This window comes from Halyomorpha halys, unplaced genomic scaffold (assembly GCF_000696795.3).
Source record: "Halyomorpha halys isolate HHAL.00 unplaced genomic scaffold, Hhal_1.1 Scaffold1014.1, whole genome shotgun sequence".
Lineage (NCBI taxonomy): Eukaryota > Metazoa > Arthropoda > Insecta > Hemiptera > Pentatomidae > Halyomorpha > Halyomorpha halys.
Window position 1 is genome coordinate 782,375 of NW_027116643.1, and position 16,344 is coordinate 798,718.

The window sequence follows — 16,344 nt, forward strand, 5'->3', positions numbered from 1 at the left end:
TAAGATGTTTAAAATGAATACCATTTTTGAGCGTAGAAATAGTCATTCGCAATGGAGGAGTATCATAAGAGATTCATTTATCTAATTTTTGGTAATCATCGGGAATATTTTTTTTATTATTTAAGTTCATGTACCATTTTTCATTTAATGTATTAAATTATAAATTTTTATTTTAACTAAAACATCCACCGGAAGCAACAGATTTGCCGTTTCATTCCATAACGACTACACGAGAAGCAATAAAGCGACTGCCATGCCCGATTATCGTTGCATTGTAAGGTTCGGATAATAAAAGGCTTTCATGATTCCGCTTAAGCTATAAAGAGGAAATACGCTAAAAAGAGGCCATAAACGGGGGGTTTGACCCTCTTCCCCTGCCAACTAACTTGCTGATAATATCCGTTAATTTGCCCCAAGGGTCTCGTGATGTAATTATCACAATAAGCAAACTTGCATTCATGCAACACAATTTGGATTTCACTAGCGATAAACTCTTGAAGCTATTAATTTGAGCATCATACACACATATATATAATGTATTACATATATGTAATTTAGAAAGCAATGTTTTCTTTTTTTATTATGAATTACAAAGTTCCATTACTAAACCAAGCAGTGAAAAATATTTTGGTCTTCCAAGTTTATTAATTTGATTACGAATATTTTCTTAAACTATTAACAATAAAGACACAAGAATATAAAAAGAATTACACAAACTATTAGGTTAAAATGAACAGTAAACGTAATAATAACACGTAAAATAGAAAAGTAGAAATGAGAAAATCAATAAAAGTCGAGAGAGAATAAATACAATAAAATTAATAATAATAATAATAACAAATGAATAAAGTACAAATGAGGACCACCCATCTGTTTCTGCTCAGGTCAGTAGGGTACTGGTAGAATGTCCAAAGTTTTTCTTTAACGGTTTTACCCTCGAATAAGTGAAATAAAAGAATGATATAATAATAATAATTACTATACGAAATGTCGTATAACAATTATATTAAATTTATAGAGTTTAGAATCTAAGAATCAAAACTAAAATATAATAATAATAAATAATAAAAAAATGAAATATCTAACGGATAAATCTCAATACTGAGGAAAATAAAATATGAAACATGGAATATGATCACTACTGGGTTTCATTCCCTAAAGCCCTCACAAACATCTGCTAATACTATGGGCTGACACTACGTGCAGAAGACTCATTAAATCAGTAATTGCTGCAAGATTAGTCCAAGCCATAATGTAACTGTTCCCTATGTTTCGTGCTGAACTTTGAGAAAGTAGTGTTATTAAGAAATTGTCAGGTGATATCACGGGGTTAACTTCCCCGAATAACTGAAGCATTTAGTGGAGTAATGTATAGCTTCCATTAAACCCTTGGTGACAGAGCTACGAATTATACTCACGGGTTAGGCTGTATTATCGATCTAAAGTCTAGGGTACGTTCATCGACAATCGATTAAAGAGAAAGGAAATACACTTTATAATTTTTATTTGTTATCGGAAACGATCTACTGAGTTTATATATAGTGAGGACGAAGATTGCGAATTTATATCGATAGTATCATTCTCAGCAATAAAACTGATAGTCTTGCTTATTCGAATTTAAAATATTGTACTTTACAAACGATGAAAAGATCGCTAGAATATTAGTTTGTATTATTTTATCTAAGGGTATGGTACTATATATACTATTCACCTTCAAAGAAAATGTGTTGCCAAAATGTAGGGGATTGTCCACACCCTTGGAGCTCTGGTCTAGGTTGAGCTTAATTATAATGTCCACCACGCACTGGAGTGTTCCACAAGGTAATGTCAATAATTAAGGGTGGGATGGTTAAAAAAAATGTACTTAAGAACCGACCTTCTCATCTTCCTCACCAACTTAACATTCCATACTCATTGTTTAGATATGATTTTTTAAAAGAATTAAAAAGAAATCTTTATGGTTCACCATTTTCGAAATATACAATGAATTTTCTTGTTCAAAAATTACTAATGCGAGAATCTTATGTGTATTTCTTAAAACCATTCATGTTTAGCTTTTTTACGACACTGTATCTCCTATGATATCCTTACAAAGTAGTATTTTTCTAAAAATCGTTTTAATATCTTATAAGAGGTGCACCGTAGGCTCCGATAAATTACTCGGTTACTATCGGAAAATTTAGATGTACATGGAAAAAACGAGTTTCCTAGGGGGAAAAAAAGCTTTACAAAACACGTTTTAACATCGCTCCGTCAAATACTCTCATATGTTTCAGGAACATCACGTACAATGAACGCTTCCATGTTTTATTGTTGGCGATGATTTATGAGGGTTCTGTACAGTTCAGAATATAATACATAAAATTAATAGATAATATAGTTAGGCGTTCATAAAATATAGATTGTTAAGTTGAAGATTAATAGAAAAAGTTTTGAAGATAAGAAAGGAGCGGATGCTGTAGCGATCAGTTGAGAAGGGTAAAGGTTTCATTACATCAATCTTATTGAAGGATTACTGATGGCTCATTAATTATAGTGAAAGAATTAACGGATCACATTCATTTATCATGAGCTAATAGAGTCTTCGACTTTTACACAAATGGGAGCTACTAATTGTTAAAGTTTACATAAATACTAAACCTGAGGCTAAATATCCTCAATAAATAAAATGACAATGGTACTGTTATTAATGAGATCAGTAACGGATCTTATAATTTTTGGGGCCTCACGTGGGATAGGCATGGGTAGAGAGAGGGTTGCCGGAGGGATTCCCTAAAATTGTAAATGCTCTGTAGTTTATAAGTCATTTAATCGAATTATTTATTACAGAAAAGAATGGGCACCAAAAATAGGCTTTTAACTTTTTTAACTTCAAAAAACAAAACTAAAATCTCAACGATAGAAAAATCCAAAAATTCCAGTATAGTTTATGATCAACTTCTTAATATTCTAATACAAATTTGACCAATTTTTCACATTCTTCTTTTCTTTTTTTTTTAAGAAGTAGTCAAAATTTTTGGTTTATTTCTTTCTCAGGTGAATCCCATGAATGCTCTCCTGCCGGAAGCTCCAGAAAAGTACAATATCTAACCCACCTCTTCGAGTCACTCCAAAGCCTACAAAATGGAGTTTTATTTTATTTATTATTCTGTATTCAGAGAGAATTCAGAGATTTAACTGTTTGCCCAATAATTCTAGGCCAAAAATTATACAAGTTAGGTTGTATAAGGTTTCTGTTCAATTCAAGAAACATCTTGAGTGATAGTAATGAAGATTAACACATTAACTATAATGAAATTTTGTTTCTTGAATGAAAAAATATCTCACTCCAAATCCTGCAGTGGGGAGGGCGAGGAATTTTAAGATGTCACTTTGGAATGACATCCCTTCTGTCTTGGAAGAACCATTCATATTTAATAATCCCTAGATTTAAGTTTCAAATAGCATTTCACACTAAAACGTCACATTGGTAGATTTTATTAACTTCAAGTTTCAGTTATTCAAAAATGAATATAACTTTTCCTTTTAATAGCATTTCATCCTACATCTTGAACTAAACAAGGATGTAATAAGGTTTTTAGTTCGTTGTGCGTTTTAAAATCTAATTATCTGAATTTTACGTCTGGTTTTGTCCATGCCTATGGTGTATTTTGGGCGGTCCCGTGGAGCTATCTTGTTATCATTACCATGGCACTACTGTCCTACAACCCGGGCCTTGTCCATCAAAGCAAGTCAATCTTTACGTTCTCTTCCTCTCTTCCTGCACCTATGAACATCCAACCACCTCAGCTCTTCCTCCACGCCGTACAGCCATCAAGCCGGTATACACACCCCGATTTCACATTGTTTACCGAATGAAAACGAATAAGAGGACACCCTCTTATTCGTTTTCCCATAGAGCATCATCTTGGATATCCTTTGATCGGGCATTCTCTCTAAATGTCCTGCCATCTCATTCGAGCACTTTTCAATAATGCCACGATGTGTAAATTCAACAGTTTCATCATCTCCAAATCCCATTCTTCGAGACTTCTGGAGTTATATACTTTCATTAATTATCTACTACCATGATTCTCTATTATTAACTAAATTATATACCTTTCTTTACTACAATTTATGCTGCCATATCAGATATAAGTTAGGTAGATACCTTAGTTAGGTAGGTACGTATCTATTCATATTGATTGCTAGATTTACACTGGTTTAGAAGACACTACATGTCCTTTCTGTTTCAGATCACGGCAACCTCCACCCACTGAAAAGAAAATGTCGTTTCGGGACGCCCTCAAGAAACCCCGTGAAGTGTTCAAGAAGACGAGAGAGCAAGTGTCCTCGTTCATGAAGAGCAGGCCAGGAAGAGTAAAGATGGATGAAAAGGAAACTGTACCTCCGAAGGTTACGAAGGGGCAACCCTACAGTAAGGAGCAAAAGTGAAAGGTGTGAAATCAGTGCCAGCTTCAAAATTACATTTTGTATCAGTACGTCCTATGCTTTAAAACAAAAATCCATCACCATTTCATCATTTGTAAAAAAATTAACATTAGAGATTAAAGAGTTTCGACATAAGTTAGTACGAATTAAATTTATTTCTAATTATAAGTACAACTTGAAGAGGAAAGAAACGAGGAATTACTAATTTCTTATGGAAAGTAGTCAGAATCGTACAGTACAATACATTGGTTATGGAGATGAAGAACAAAGCCAGTAACTTATCAGATCGCTATGAATGATATTCTACTAGACTAGGAGGCCATTGCAGGATATAGGAGCGTCACTTTAGTAGCATCAAACTGAAGCGGTGCTGGTTCGTTTGCGGTCTGGGGGGATACACTTTTTTTTTGCGGCGGTCCAACTGGAATGATAACAAGATCCTCCCATTCCGGTTGGAATAAATAGGTTGGTTACCAACATGACAACCTCTGACCCCTTCTCTCCCTATGTCAGAAATGGCCTTGTAGGGGAGATTAAAAAAAAAAGTCCACTCAGCAAGTATTTTCTGAAGAATAATTCATAGCAATTTTTTTAAACGATTTTATATGTTTTTTTTTTAGTATAGTATTTGTGTATGAAAGTAAGATAATTATTTTGCATCTGGTCCTAACAGAGAATGTATACAAGTTTACTTCTCTACTGTTCAATATTTATTTTTGAATACTGAATATTAATTTAAGGTTTGCTACCTCACTGTCGACTTAATAACAAAAATTGAAAAAAAAAACAACAAAAAACAAAGAAACAATGTGGTTTTATTCTAATATTTTTTCTAATCACTTTGTAGTTAGCGAAGAAGCAATCTAGCATCAGAAGTTTGAAACACTTTGCTTAACTGAGAAAAAGTGGATAGGAACAAAACTTCCATAGTAAATAGGATTATTTTTAAACTGGACTTTGCAACCACCAAACGATATAATATTTCTCCTCCTTTTCATATCACTAGTGTATAATTCTTGTAACCTCTGTCTTTGGAGATAGAAAAATTAATGTATATGATGCTGCTTGATTAAGGAGATCAAATAAATTAATTATTACTTGTAAAAATAAAGCCTCTAATTATTGGCAGTACAATGAAAAAACAAACAAGTGAATATAAAAAATATGCCAATCGAAGTTACTATTATACTTAGTAGTCGTTGGTAAAATATGGGCTATGTAAAACTAAAATTGATAAAGAATTCAATATCGTATATCAATATCACATAGATGATGAACTGGTGGGTAGAAGGGAAGTAGGTAATGATTGAAGTCATCAACGGAATGTGTATTAAAGATCTTACTTGGTTTCATACTTGTACTTCATCATCTCACTCCCTCTCTTTGGCGCTGGTGTGAATTTACTCACTCATAATGGAATTCTTTTTTATACGTTTCTGATCTCAGCTCTTCTGTTGATATAATATCTCTTGGGTTCGCAGGTAATTTAGTCTTTGGATTGTAGGTTTGCCCATAAATGGCGGCAGCTTCATAATAAATTGCCATGTACTGTCTCGGGATTTAGTTGGAATGCCAGGATAATCGCTGAAGGTCCTGCAAAACTATTATTATTATTGGATTCTTATCCACAGCCTTTTAGTGTGCTTACCAATTAAATACTCTTATATTTATAGAGTGTTGTTACCATTAACTATAATAAGGGGTGGTATTGTATAATATAATAGTAAATAAACTACATCAAGGAACAAAGTGTTTATTTACAGTTTATTGGTAAATGATGTTACTAAAAAAAATCTAATGATCCAGATAAACGATAGCTATAAAATATGATTATTACATTATTACTTATTGCCTAATATATACTCATAGATGCTCATTTGGATGATTGATGTGGTGAGGTGTAGTAACTTGGGTCCTGTCGCAGCCGTGGAGTTCCATTTCTGAAGAGCCCTTCTCAGGACCTCTTCTGGTCAAAATGCATCTTGCCCACTCTTTGGTCTTCTTACTTCAGTACCTCTCCTGCTTCTCTCGTTGTCTGTATTCTGTGTTCCCTTTACTTCTCTTCTGACCAGATCCCTCTCTCGTTCGTTACTTTTTCGGAACCTTATTTTCCATGGACTATCATCAGCCACGCCCAAGAAAAATACCTTACAAGAGGTGGTACACTTAAAAAAGTGTTTGGTGCATGTGTTGTTTATAATTAACCTGCCTACCGACGAAGCCAGCAGGCAATACCTTTTTTAATAGATTTGTTAAGCAAGAACCTTTTCGCCACCTGCGAACTGCCCTTTGTTGATATACTCGGGACAGGTATAACAAGACATTTGGCAGACTTTCAAAATATTAATTAATGTTAATACCTCCATACCTATCAAAATGATAGTTTTAAATTATGCTTCTTTTCGAAAACAACCGATGTGCCGCACTCAGAGACATAAATCTTTTAAAGTTAATGCAACTTTCCATAAAAAATAAAGTACAAAAACTTTAATAAAATTGCTCACTTCAACAATATAGAAAAATAAATAAAACAAGAGAGAGGAAATATTTCCTGCTGATCTTAGCGATATCGATATGGAGTTGGAATTAATAAACTGAGATAATGATGGGATTAAATACAGACTAATCTGTTACTATCGCTACACTGTTAATCTAGCGGTAGCCTAGACCCTATTAAATTATTCCCGTAACTAATCAAACTAATCCAAAATCCTCCTTAGACTCTGGTCCAGTCCTCCAGTGCTCCTCATACATTTTGAGGAATAAACTAAATTATGCAGTCAAACTAGAATTTGATGTAACATTACTGGTACTGGTACGTATCCTCATGTAATGGGCCAATTAGCCTTTTTGCCAACCCCAAGAATGACCGGTGGAATAATTCTTTTATTGACTTCATTCCACTATATTGAACCTCTTTGATTTTCTAAAGAAATTTGAAAGGGGCGAACAATGGAGAAAGCTTCATATTCTAGAATTATATCAGGACCTAGAAGCCTATATCTTACCCTAAGCCTAGGTACAGAAGTCATCAGACCATTTTACGAAACTGTTATTTGGATTTAGAAAGCCATAAAACGTCGAAAACCTCTTTTCGAAATTTTTCACGATCCCAATAGTTATCCTCAATTATTAAGGATTAATAATAATCTCTGCGTCCATTTTCCCATATCCGCCTTTGTTCATTCGTTTGCTATCTTTCAACACGAAAGGTTTGTGGTTTTGATCTGTTCATTATTTATTTACTATTATTATAATCTTAAGACTTTCTAGAGAATAGTTAATATTGTTTAAATAAATACAATTTTATCCATTATAGTCTCAAAACATTTTTATTCTATTTATGAGTCCGACGTTTTGACCAATACGGCCATCCTCAGGGACAATCTATTACAAACAGCTTTTATTACACATATGACCTTCAACAATTCCAAACAAAAAAAAAATATTATTTATAATTTATCTTACCTTTATACTACCTTAGAACTAAGTAATTTAAAAAAGAACTTTATGCAGGCTATTCTGTCCAGGTCAATCCATCTAAGTTACCCTATGAGACATTAAAACATTAGGGAATCATATATTTTTCGTAATTAACCATTTCTTAGATTATGTCTAATTACCTAATTAATTAATTGTCACATTAAAATAACAATAAAAATTATTTATCACAGTCTTTTTATTAGTTAAAATGTATCAAAACAATATTTGTGGTCTTCCATACACTCAGATCAGGTATTTAAATTATTTATTACAACTATATTTAGGTTAAATTTCCTCTTTATTTTATTATTAACATTCTTATGAAGGTTAATTATAATTAACATCATTAAAGTTTATTTATTTATTTTTCTTGACCTTTATTCTACTCCCATCTTATTTCCTTACTTTCCCGTCTCTTATTGTGTATAATTATTTCTACTTTTCTATTTTTACGTGTTATTACGTCTCCTGTTCATTTTAAAACTTACGCTCTATTTTATTTCTTTTTTAAATATACTTATTGCTGTATATCTTATTATTATTTAATTTTTCACTTATATTTAGATAATTTTTAACCCTACCATATTGCACTTTATTTTTTCTGATTATTTTACATTGTTAACATATTTTTAGTTGTTTTTAATCTTTTTTAGCCCCGATGAAGCCCTGCAAAGTGTGGAGAACCGTAGGAAAATATTTTTAGTTTCATTTTGACTGCACCCCCAACCATCTCCTTCATAATCAGTTACGGTCAATCATTTTTATACATAAATGACTAAATGTTTTTTTTTTCCCCATTGTGCACCTTTTAGGCAGATGATAAAGATCTGTGATAAGTAATTCATAGGGACTGCAATGGAAGACGCAATGTTGGGCAAATAACGTGATATATTTTTTAAAATATTTCATTTTTAATCATTATCATCATCATCATCATAATTGTGGCCTCCTCAAGCAGCTTCCACCAGTTTAATCTGTTAAGTGGAGCTGCTCTCCAATTCCTCACTCCGAGCAGGGTCCTCGATCCTCTTTAACAACGTCCAACCATCGAAGCTTAGGGCGGCCCCTCGTTCGTGTTCCATGTAGTCGCTAATTGAGAAGTTAATTTGGGATCTTGTCAGTTCCCATCCTTGCCACATGGCCTGCCCAGCGCAGCCTACCGATTCTCACAATCTTTCCAACATCAGGCTCACCAATTAGCAAGTAGACTTCCCTATTCGTGCGTCTTCAAGCTGAACGATCCTTTAATGGGCCGTATATGCGTCGAAGTATCTTTCCCTCAAACGTTTGAAGATCCGTTTCATCGGCCTTTAAAACTGCCCAAGTTTCCGAGGCTTTGAGCAGCACTGATCGAATTAATGTTTTATACAATCTAGTTTTCGTGGATTTTGATAGTGAGCTACTACCTAAGTCCGACGCAGTCCAAAAAACACCTACTGCCCGATTCTATTCGTCTCCTTATCTCGGCCGAAACGCCATTGGTGGCATTAACTTGTGATCCTAGGTACACAAATTCCTCAACTCGTTCGAAAGAGTGATGACCAATTTGGATCTTCATTAAAACCTATTTGTTGATCAGCTGTCATATATTTGGTTTAGTTGGCATTAACAACAAGTTCCAGCTTCCTGGCAGCATCATCAAGGGCAAGAAAGGCCATATTTTATATAAATATGATTGGGGGTACAAGAAATACCCCCTGTCTGCCTAGTGGCGGACCAACCCCCTGTTTTATATTTTTCTTTTGATTGTAATCAGATTGTACAAGTGTAATTTATATGTATTCCGTAGATCATGTATTCAGATATTATAATTTTTTTCAATATAGCGTAAGCAAGAAAAAAAAATCAAGTCTCTGTTCCAACATTTTAATTTAAACTTCAATTTAGTGCAAACAGAATGTTCCGAAGCACTTTTTTCCTCTAAATTGGACTGAATTTTTATTTCATCTTTGCTCCTGAACCTTGAAAGAGCCACATGAAGTTTTCCATGAATAAATATTCATGCAGATAACTTTTTTTAATTTTTTTTTTTTCGCAAAATGCGTTCTTCATCAGTTAAACTCAATTTTTTACGACTAATCATTATTATTCAACCTTATATGTAAAACAATATTATTACAACTTTTTATATAACAGAGAGATGATATAATGTTATAATATCACCAGTTAGTTAATTATCTAATTCTCAAAAAATAATTTGTTATAAATAGATATAATACAATATTATGATATCGAAACTGAATTTCCTATTATTAAGGATGTAAACAAAGAAGAGGGTGAGTAGAATATTATATTTTGGGAACACAAATATCAGCACAATTTGCTAACCTTAATGATATAGCAAATATTTGCCCCCCGGTCAGGCTATGAAGCTAGCTTATCAATATTTTCGAAGGGTACCTCATTTATTTCCTGAAAATGCTTTGGAGAAAGGTATAGTGCAGAACAATGTTTCAGAAATATAAAAATTGTAAATAAAAATAATTGTGATCCTTAATTCATTAATTAATGTTAAATCATTAATTTAATAACTGACTAAAAGACTGATAGGTTATAAAAAAATGTTGAATGCAATGTTGCATTGAATCCAGAGATAGATAAAAAAATAAAATAAAATAATTGTCCTTCCTTAATGCCAGTGACACGCTGCTGGTAGAAAAGCGCTGGGATCTCTTGGAGTCCTGTCATGCCTTCCACACTCACCCCCAAAGGTGGGCTTGGATTTCTCCAGGCAGAATGTAAGTATTGTTCATAAGAGGGAATGTGTATTTGTTCTATTGTTACTTAAATCAAATTTTCTTTGTCTTGTACGTATTGTTTTTTTATTATTTGATCAGTTTTATTTTATTTACAAATTTCTTTAAATTAAATCTCAACCGCTAAAACCCATGAAGGGTCAGGGGTGAAGTACTTAGCATGTTACTAGAACAACGGTTGTGCGAGGAGGTGATTTGATACCCACTTCATGAGGCTGGAGGCCAGGTCCTTAGAGTTAGTAGTCCATTACACATATTTCTTTATTATTAATAATATAAATTTAATTTTCGTTCTATTAATTCACTGAGTACTATCATTTAATCATCATGTTATCATTTAAATTTTTTTCTGTTTTTTTTTAATTACTTTTGCTTTTCAATTTCTGTATATATTGAATGAATCAATATTTGAATTCTTAATATTTAATTCCCTTAATTTGTGGCAGATTGTATTTATCATATCCAATAACTAATTTAATAATCAAAATTGTTGTTGGAAGGCAAACAAAAAAATCTTATTAAATCAATCCATGTTTGATTCAAATTCCAGATGTTTTGCAGTTATGGCTCATAAAGAGCAGAATGAACCATAATCCCATTATATATGACATGCAAATCACGGTCATCATAGTCTGTAATGATCTGGAAAGCTTACCCTTTCAACATTTCATTTAATAAATTTTAATATTTCTATTGCTATAAAAATTCATATTTAAGAGTTTATGGATATGAGAATAACGAGTAGCAATTTTGTTCCAGCCAAGAGTACAATTTAATGAGTTGAGTTTTAACAGTTTAATGAAAAATAATACAGTTCTGTATGCAAGATTGATATCTTGAGGAATCGAGCATGCTCGGCTAACTCTGATTTTTCAGGCTTTAAACTGCTCTCCTTTAGTTAAATATCAAATTCCTTCAGAGTTCACATTTTTAATAATAATGCAAAATAGTTATTTATTTAATATAAAAATACTTTAAGAGTAAGGGATTTTTTAAATTTGGACAATTTAACACTGTCAGATTATTTAAACTGTAGGATATGCTGATCATAATAAAACATGTTTTTATCAATTTTGATAAATTTGAGAAAAAAAAATTTAATCGATTCGATGTATAAAATTAGCATTTTTGTTGAGATGATTTTATCAGACAAGTTGCTGCAACATTCCAGCGCTGAATATATGATTTCAGTTGCGAACGAATATTATATTTTCAGCCAGGCTGTCAACACACACGATGACGATTTCGCAAGACTTGATTATATGGATTCAGGGAACCTCAAAACTAGTGTAGTTTCTTGAAAAACTTGAATTTGAAATTTTTCATTGTCGCAATATTTATTCGAACAATTCCTATACCCACCCTTACAATGTATTCCATAAATAGGTATGTAAAGTTAATAAAATAATCATGTCACGTGATTTCTTAATTAACGAAAAATCATTAATTTAACAATTTAATAAAACCTGGTTAGTTATAAAAACACATTGATGGCATTATTGCTATTCGAATGAAAAAGGAATCTTAACATTTTACGTAGAGTCTAATCAACGATCAACGATATTTCTCAGGAGAAAAATGCTAAGAAATTTTAAGTGAATTCAATAAAAGAGAAGCTATATTTGAACCCAAACATTTTCGATTAAAAACTTCCTTCATTTGGAGAATATATTAGAGAATTAATTCAAAAATTTAAATTTCCTTTTCCTTTGTGAGGACTTATAAATGAAGATAGATTTTTGTCCCAATCTTTTAATTTCAGAAATTAGAAACCTATCGTTTTCAGACTTGATCCTTAATATATTTTCAGAAATTCTCTATTTGTGGTTGAGGGAATATTGCCATTAATTTAAATACGTTTTAGGGGATCGATATATTAGTTTATATTTCAATATCATTGTCCTGCAATTTCCTGCAGAAAAAAGTAATTTTGTTTCAATTTTTTTTTTTAAATTAGTTATGGGACGACAATAAGCCATCATTTTACCTCGTTTTCGTTGTTGAATGAAATAAAAAATCATGAAAATGAAAAATATTCACTTGTTAAATGGTATCGGGATATTTTGTAATGATGTTAATGAGGTGCTAGAGGTGATGGAGAAGTTACCAGGACGGAAGAAGATACAGGACACTAACAACCAACCAGGACCCTCCGTCCGTTTGCCCATTCGACCGAAGGCCAATATCTTTAGCTCTGTTGTATTTCTCCTCCATATATTTCTATCAACTTTATTTTTATCAATATCTATATTTATTATGCATAGAAAAAGCGGTTGAATATGTAGGAAAATAAGCGATTCACATACATTTTATTTACATGAGAGTATATGTATACCTAATACAAATATGAGGATATGTATATATAATACAAATATGGGGATATGTATATATAATACAAACACCCTTGCCTTCATATATTATAATATTGTATTATTACCAATACAATTATTATACTTTATACTACAATATTATACTTTTTTTATCTAGTTCTACAGACCTTATAGATTTTTAGCCGTCCGAACCAGCCTTCTCCACGCCTGTCTTTTTTGTTTTCATTATTACCACAACCATTTACTGACAAGCCTCTGCAGGTAGCCACTGTGTGATCTTCCCCTCCAAGGATCTGATTCGAAATCGCTCCTGCAATTGTTCGGAGGACTTTCCGTTCAAATTTATCGATTTTGCTTTCTAGGATATCTGTCAGACACCGGCTCTAGTAGCCGTATATCAGAGCTGGCTTTATCATAGCATTATATAATCTCAACATCAGTTTTTTTTTAAAGATTTTCGTATTCTCGACAGAGAAAACAATACACTGTTGCATCATTTATTGAAATTATTGTGGAGCCGGTGTATTTGAAACTTTCTTCTGTCGGAAACGATTTGCTATCCAAGCAGACCATGCCGTAAGGTGGATTTTTCGGCTTACTTTTATCATATACTTTTATTTTCACTTACTTGCAAGCCGATTTCATCTTCTTCTCTTATTATTATCGATTAATAAGGTGTGATACCCAGATCTACCTCCCATCATTTTCCGGGTATATGTATTAGGATGAAGATCTGTTCTGGTGTGCTTTTTCCTCTCTTGCACCCCATTTGGTGGTTGCCTAAAATATGCTTGTAATATTGAGATATCCGATTAAGCAGTATATTGATTATTATCTAGTACGCTTATGGAAGGAGAGCTATCCCTCTGCGATCGCCACACTCATACATCTAGTATATTATATTTTATTATAATATGATATCGTAATGTTAATAATAATAATATGAACAAGTATTTATTTTTAATATTGATTTCAAGGCGATATGAAGAGAAAAAAAATTATTACCTTCACAACTACAAAAAATATGTGATTTATTGGTACTGACCTATTTACTTAACAGATTTTTTTTTTTATAAATACTTCTCTTTTATATATATCTAATTATAATACATAAACGGGGAAAACGTTTACATGGTATCATTGTATTGTATTGCGATGATGTTGGCAAAACTACAACAATTGAGTATAGTTTAAGTTGCCGAGTTAAACTTCCAAACCTCATGAAACTGGAACAGCGGATGTGTAAACCACTAACTGACATGCTGGGATTATATCAAATCTGTCTTAGGCAACCTGTTTAATCATAAATTATCTAATCCTTGGTTAAATAATAAATACAAGGTTTATAAAAGAACGTAAGAAATTATTGAACATTTATAAAAAAATTGAAACCAAAAAAATGGAATGTTTTTGAGGGAAATTTTTTTTGGATAACTGTATCTCGGGAATTATTGAACATAAAAAACTCCATTAGGACTTAAATTGAAGCTCGGTAAATATAAAATAAAGAGGATTATAATAATTGTTATAACTACTCATAATATATCAGGAGTTATTGCCAATGGACCTAAAAATATGCGACGCCATTATTAAAAATGTGTCATATTAGACTACGTGTTCCCATATAATAGAAAATTTTTTGCTATCCAGTATTTCAAACATATGTATACAGGACTTCATTGACATAAATTAATTCAGGTTTGCTTTAACTACAGCCATATTTTAGACTCCTTTTTCCCAGACTATGTATGAAACTAGAGGGTGCCAACATATGGATGTCATAGGAAAAAATTAAAAATCAATTTGTAAAACATATTTAATTACTCCTTCCCGATAAACATTAATTACACAACGTATTGTAACACAGCAATATATATATTCATAAACTAGAGTTTTACTTCTGATCATTTATTTTTTGAGGATTTTTCACCAATAAAATAATTAATTATTGATTTGTCGATAAAATTAGAGCGAGAGAATTGTAAAATGCTCCATAGCGTGTAAGCAATTATAAAGCACATTATTTCGGCCATTTTGATAGATACTACGCTTATCGCTCTCATTAGAGTTAATAACCGGAAAGGATTAAGTAGCAGTAATTTTTAAACGAATTCATGAATTGTACCTAACAGGCTAAGGCAGTTACATCAAGATGGAGGCGATAATAACGATCGGTAGGAGGATCTATAAGAATTCCAAGTCCATTAGTTTCAAAAGTATTTATTAGTTTTTTTTACATTTGTTTATTACTGTTTATTTTTATCTATTACATTTAATATACATTAATAAATATTACACTTTATTTTATAATTCTTACTTCTATTTGAATGTATGCGTTTAGTTGTATCCTCTTAGATACGTTATATACGAAAATATGATAGATTTTTATTTATATTATATGTTTGGGAGGAAGGAGAGGGGGAGTGTGTGTGTGTGTGTGTGTGTGTGTGTGTGTGTGTGTGTGTGCGCGAGAGAGAGAGAGAGAGAGAGAGAGAGAGAGAGAATCTTGACTGCAATCTGGACCTTCAAATCTCCTTTTAAATTTTAATTAATTTTCCTTGATGATTAATTCATTAACTATTCGTGTATGAAAATATTCAATGCACAAAACTATTATCCAAGTCAGTTCAGTTTTTCTAAAACTTTCCAAGACCAGAAAGTCTCGCCGGTCGCTGTACTTGAATTGTGATTATTTCATCATAGATTCGGTAAACACACGAGAAAGTTTCATGAAAGACAACAAAAAATAAAATAAATAATTGTATGAAAGGAAAGGAGCCATTATAGATAAAAGCAGGCTGTTGGAGGCTGGGAATACCGACAGTCACCTAATCAGCTCTTGATTCACGAGTCATAGCAGCTATTGGAGGGGACAGGGGAGCGCATTGTGGCCGAGGGACGTCCGAGCCTTGGGGTATGGGGGCAACTAATGCCCCAAATGATAGGCGTCCCTAGGCCGTAATTAGGGGCGTCTGGTCATCGGCTGACCTCTCTTACGTAAAGCACTTTCTCCATTGTCGAAGAGTCGGATAATCATCAGTGGAGCAATCCGGTACACGGAGTCATTAGCGAGGGATTGTGGCAAAATATTTACCATTGTATAACCCCCAATTATCAAGAGAATACTTAAAAGGCATCTTACAGTACTTTTTTTGAAATGACTGAAGATTTCTAGAGTAAAAATTATAGCCAATAGATGATATAGCTATGATATACATACTTGGTGATTATTTCCTTTCCAAATTATTTGGAATCTGTTAAATATTTATATTATATAAGTTGAATCTTTCCGGGGTAGAAGTGTTGGAGTATAAATTAAAACATATGAAAAATACTTTAGTATT

At 32.4% G+C, this 16,344-nt stretch overlaps 2 protein-coding genes across 2 annotated transcripts in view; one reads left to right on the forward strand and one right to left on the reverse strand.

Moving 5' to 3' along the window:
• The window catches only part of LOC106687817 (uncharacterized), a 36,288-nt gene extending 31,722 nt beyond the window's left edge, over positions 1-4,566 (forward strand). Inside the window, exon 3 of the mRNA XM_014431917.2 lies at positions 4,236-4,566. Coding sequence (XP_014287403.1) covers positions 4,236-4,434 — 199 coding nt within the window. The 3' untranslated portion in view covers positions 4,435-4,566. The remainder of the gene's footprint in view (positions 1-4,235) is intronic.
• The window catches only part of LOC106687816 (G-protein coupled receptor GRL101), a gene marked incomplete at its 5' end in the record, with an annotated part of 108,227 nt that overhangs the window by 84,786 nt on the left and 7,097 nt on the right, over positions 1-16,344 (reverse strand).